Below are 3,772 nucleotides of genomic sequence, written 5' to 3' on the forward strand. Positions count from 1 at the left end.
GTGTGAGTGGTCCAGTTATATGCACACCATACTTCTGTGTTCATTGGGCATTTTAGTGTTTTTTTTCTTTGTGAAATCATGACTGAGAGTGTTTATCTCTTATTGTATGGTCCTTTATTTATATTTTTATTTTGTAATGTAATTTAGGAAGCAGGCAGCATAAACTGATCAAATCAACATTTTTTAAAAGGAAGATGTATTTTAATTAAATGACTGGCAACAGCTCACTATTAATTCTGTACACACGGGTGTATTTTGAAGGATTTAATGACTTGCAGTGCTTGCACAGGTGCCACACAGGTAGAATCCACGCTGCTGCAGCAGAGCAGCTTCTCCATCGCCCTCGGGTACCGGCAGGACCGCGAGTGCCGCGGGGCCGGGTCCCGGCGGGGCCGGGGTGATGGGTGCGGGCACAAGGCTGTGTTTGCCCCTGGACATGGCGGGTGTGCAGCTCATCCCGCGGGTAAGAGACGATGGGCATTCCACCGGCTCTGCTTGCAGGGACCGACCCCGGCGATGCCCAGGTGCTGAGCTTTGCCCCGACCTGTGCCCGCAGCCCCCGCAGCCCCGTCCTGACCCGGCGGTGACCCCGAACTGACCAGACTGGGCCAGGCCGGGGGGTGGAAGGGTGGCGGGGAGAGGGTTTAAAAGGGCCCGCGGGGCTGGGGCGAGCGGAGCGCGGGGCCATGGCCGAGACCGACTCCGGCGAGTGGCGGGCAGAGGGCACCGGGCCGGGCACCGGGCCGGGCACCGAGAGCATCACCGAGCCGGGCACGGCGGGGTGCCCGCAGAGGCCTCCCTACTCGTTCGTGGCACTGATCACCATGGCCATCCGGGCCAGCCCCGGGCAGCGGCTGCCCCTGTGCGGCATCTACGCCTACATCGCGGAGCGCTTCCCCTTCTACCGCGGCCCCAACCGCCGGTGGCAGAACAGCGTCCGCCACAACCTCAGCCTCAACCCCTGCTTCCGACGGCTGCCCTGCCGCCACGGCCGCGCCGGCGAGTGGGCGCTGGACCCCGCTTTCCAGGACATATTCCCGGGGGGGAATTACCTCCGCCGCCGCCGCCGCCGCCTCTGCCGCCGCCCGTCCGCATCGCTCTCGCCGCCCTCCGGGATCCCCCCGGGCCCCGCCGCGCCCCGAGCCCCGCCGCCCTCCGAGATCCCGTCTGGCTCCGCCGCTCCATGGCCCCCGCCGCCCTCCGGGATCCCCCCGGGCCCCGCCGAGCCCCCGCAGCTCCCCGAGACCTGCCCGGGCCCCGCCGCTCTGTGGCCCGCGCCGCCCCGCCCGGTGCCCTCCGGCTGGCCGCAGGGGCCCTGGGCAGCGCTGCTGCTGCCCCGCTGGTACCCGGAGCTGCCGGCGCGGGGCCCGCCCGTGTCCCCGGGGCCGCCGCTGCCGCTCCCCGCCTGCGACCCGGGCGCCAGGCTGTCCCCCGCCTTCAGATGAGCGCCCGGCTCCGGGCGGGCTCGGGGCGCTGCCGCATCCACGCTGCATCCCTGGGGCCGCCACAACCCGCGCGGAGGAGCCGCGGGAAGCGGCCGAGCTGCGCCCCTTGTCCCGCTCCGGCCCGCCCCGAGGGGAGCGGACCGCGCTTTGTCCGCTGCTGCCGCGGTTTGCATCGGGGGGAAGTTGTGATTTTGGTGTTTGAGCCTCCAGGCAGCCCGAGAGGGAGCTGCAGCACCGAGCAAGCGAAACCGCGCGTCCCCTGGGTCTGAAAGCACACGAGGACTCCTGCACAGCCCGGTCCTTGCCTCGTGCAGGGAACTTATTTTTCAAGTGTTCTTAATTTATTCTGCAGCTTTTCTTTTAAGGTCTGTGGAAAAGCAATATAGGTCTGCTTTGGGTGGAAAATGCCTTAAACCAACAAACACCAAAGATACTTGGATTAATACTGGAAATCTTGTGGGTTTGTACTTAAAGTGAATTTATATGGGATTTTTCCATACGGGTTATTTTATATTGTTGCTGGTTATGTATGTTTGCATACGTTCATTGTTAATGTGTTTTTTTATAAACTATGCTGTAATTACCGCGTAAGGATCGCTTCCCTTTGATTTCAGGGGGTGTAGTTTTTATGCTTTTCTCTCAAAATAAGGGTCCAGAAACAAGATGTGCTTCCAATAAGAGCCATGTTTTAAGTTTATGAGAGAGTTCAAATACTGTTAGGTGAGGAGCAGCACTTGTTGTATGTTATATTAATAAAGAGTATTTCCTAAGAGTTCTGCCTTCTGAAAGTATTTAAATTATGTCGAAAGAAGATACAACTGAAATTCAGTTTGATAGTTGTTATTTTGTAACTTTTATACTTTTAAAGTGATTCTAAGCGTCATATTTAAATTCCACCAAGATGATGAGAACAGTGCTGGAAATACAGTTATATATTCCATTGCCCCGGTCCAGTGCTCAGAACTGGAGCCCTGTGGGTGCAGTGCAGGCTGAAACTGGCCCCAGGAGGGGGCTTTTTGAGAGGGCTTCGCTGGGGTTTTTGGTGGTGGCTTTGGGAATTTTTTGATTTTAGTGGTTTTTGTGGGTTTTTTTTTGTTTTGGTTTGGTTTGGTTTGGGGTTTTTGTTTGTTTGTTTGTTTGTTTTTCCGGGGGTTGTTTTGTTTGTTTGTTTGTTTTAAAGAAGAAAACCCTCTCCTGCAGATGAGTAACAGCTGTGCCCAGTGCTGAAGGGCCGGGTAGGGATTGCGCCCAGGTGAGCTGAGGCTGTGCCGAGGCCGAGGGCTGTGGGCGGCGCCCCCTCACACTCCTCACCTTCCTCACCCTCACACCTGCAGCTCGCCTGTGCCGATGGACCCGGACTCGCCGCCCCCGGGGGAATGGGGGGATCGGGAGGATCTCCTGCCCTGGGTCCCCACTGGGTCCCCTGTGCCCGAGCAGGGGCTGTTTCTGGAGCGGCTCGGCAGCCCCTGGCCGGGAAGGACCGAGTGAGTGGTGACCATTTCTTCCGTGAGGTTCGGGGCCCGGTGCCCTCAGCGGCGGGGGCTGGCTCGGCTGAGATCCCAGCAAAGGTATGGACAGAGCTGCTTTTATGTGCCCTCAGGGGACGATCGCTCCTGCCGGGATTGTTCCTCTTAAAAGTAAGAGACTATAAGAGTGTGTAGAGTGAATTTCGTGGCCCGGGGTGTTTTCTGAGGGGCTCTGTGCCCGCGGCTGCGAGGCGCTGGGGCAGCTTTGGCTTTTGTGGGTTCAGAGTGAGGAATTTTTCGCCCCTCTGCGCTTTGTGTTGCGGTAGCGGCGATGAGCTGCAGGGCCCGGCCCAGACTGGGGGAAACACATAAATAAAGCGCTTTTTTTTTTTGCAGATATTTGCGGCCATTTACAGCAACTTGCCACTAGACGGGCGCTTCTCTGCGCGCTCTCTGGGCTCCGGAGCTTTTCCCCTGGTGGTTGCCACTAGATGGGGCGTTCGTGCCACGTCCCGCCGGGGATGGGCGTTCGCGGGGCCGAGAGGGGCTCCTTGTGAGATACCGGCGTCCGCTCTGGACAGCCGAGCTATAAATGCGCCTTGGCGCTACGCCGGGGAGAGATTCTGAACGCCGGCACGCGGAGATGGGAAAGTTCAGCGCCGTTTGCACCTGCGGGGGCTCCTCCTGCCCATCCCCCCCCCCCCCAGCAGCGTCCCCCCCATCGTGGGTAATTCTCCTTGAGGTGAGGAGGGCTTCGTGGCATTCCTGGCAGCAGCAGGGATGGCCACGGCTGAGTTATCTGTGGGCCAGACGTTTGGGTGGCAGACTGCGTGCTCTTCCTCCTCCAACTGCGCCGGCCTC

At 59.4% G+C, this 3,772-nt stretch overlaps 1 protein-coding gene across 1 annotated transcript; it reads left to right on the plus strand.

Annotated features, from left to right (window-relative positions):
• Positions 1 to 686: 686 nt before the first annotated feature.
• Positions 687 to 1,445, plus strand: LOC128799099 (forkhead box protein E3-like). Its single transcript, XM_053963204.1, has one exon. It carries the CDS (start codon positions 687 to 689, stop codon positions 1,443 to 1,445), a length of 759 nt encoding a protein of 252 aa, XP_053819179.1.
• Positions 1,446 to 3,772: the final 2,327 nt, after the last annotated feature.

Source organism: Vidua chalybeata, chromosome 22, assembly GCF_026979565.1.
Source record: "Vidua chalybeata isolate OUT-0048 chromosome 22, bVidCha1 merged haplotype, whole genome shotgun sequence".
Classification (NCBI taxonomy): Eukaryota; Metazoa; Chordata; class Aves; order Passeriformes; family Viduidae; genus Vidua; species Vidua chalybeata.

Coding starts and splice junctions, on each gene's coding strand:
- LOC128799099 (XM_053963204.1), top strand. CDS start 687: ATGGCCGAGACCGACTCCGGCGAGTGGCGGGCAGAGGGCACCGGGCCG.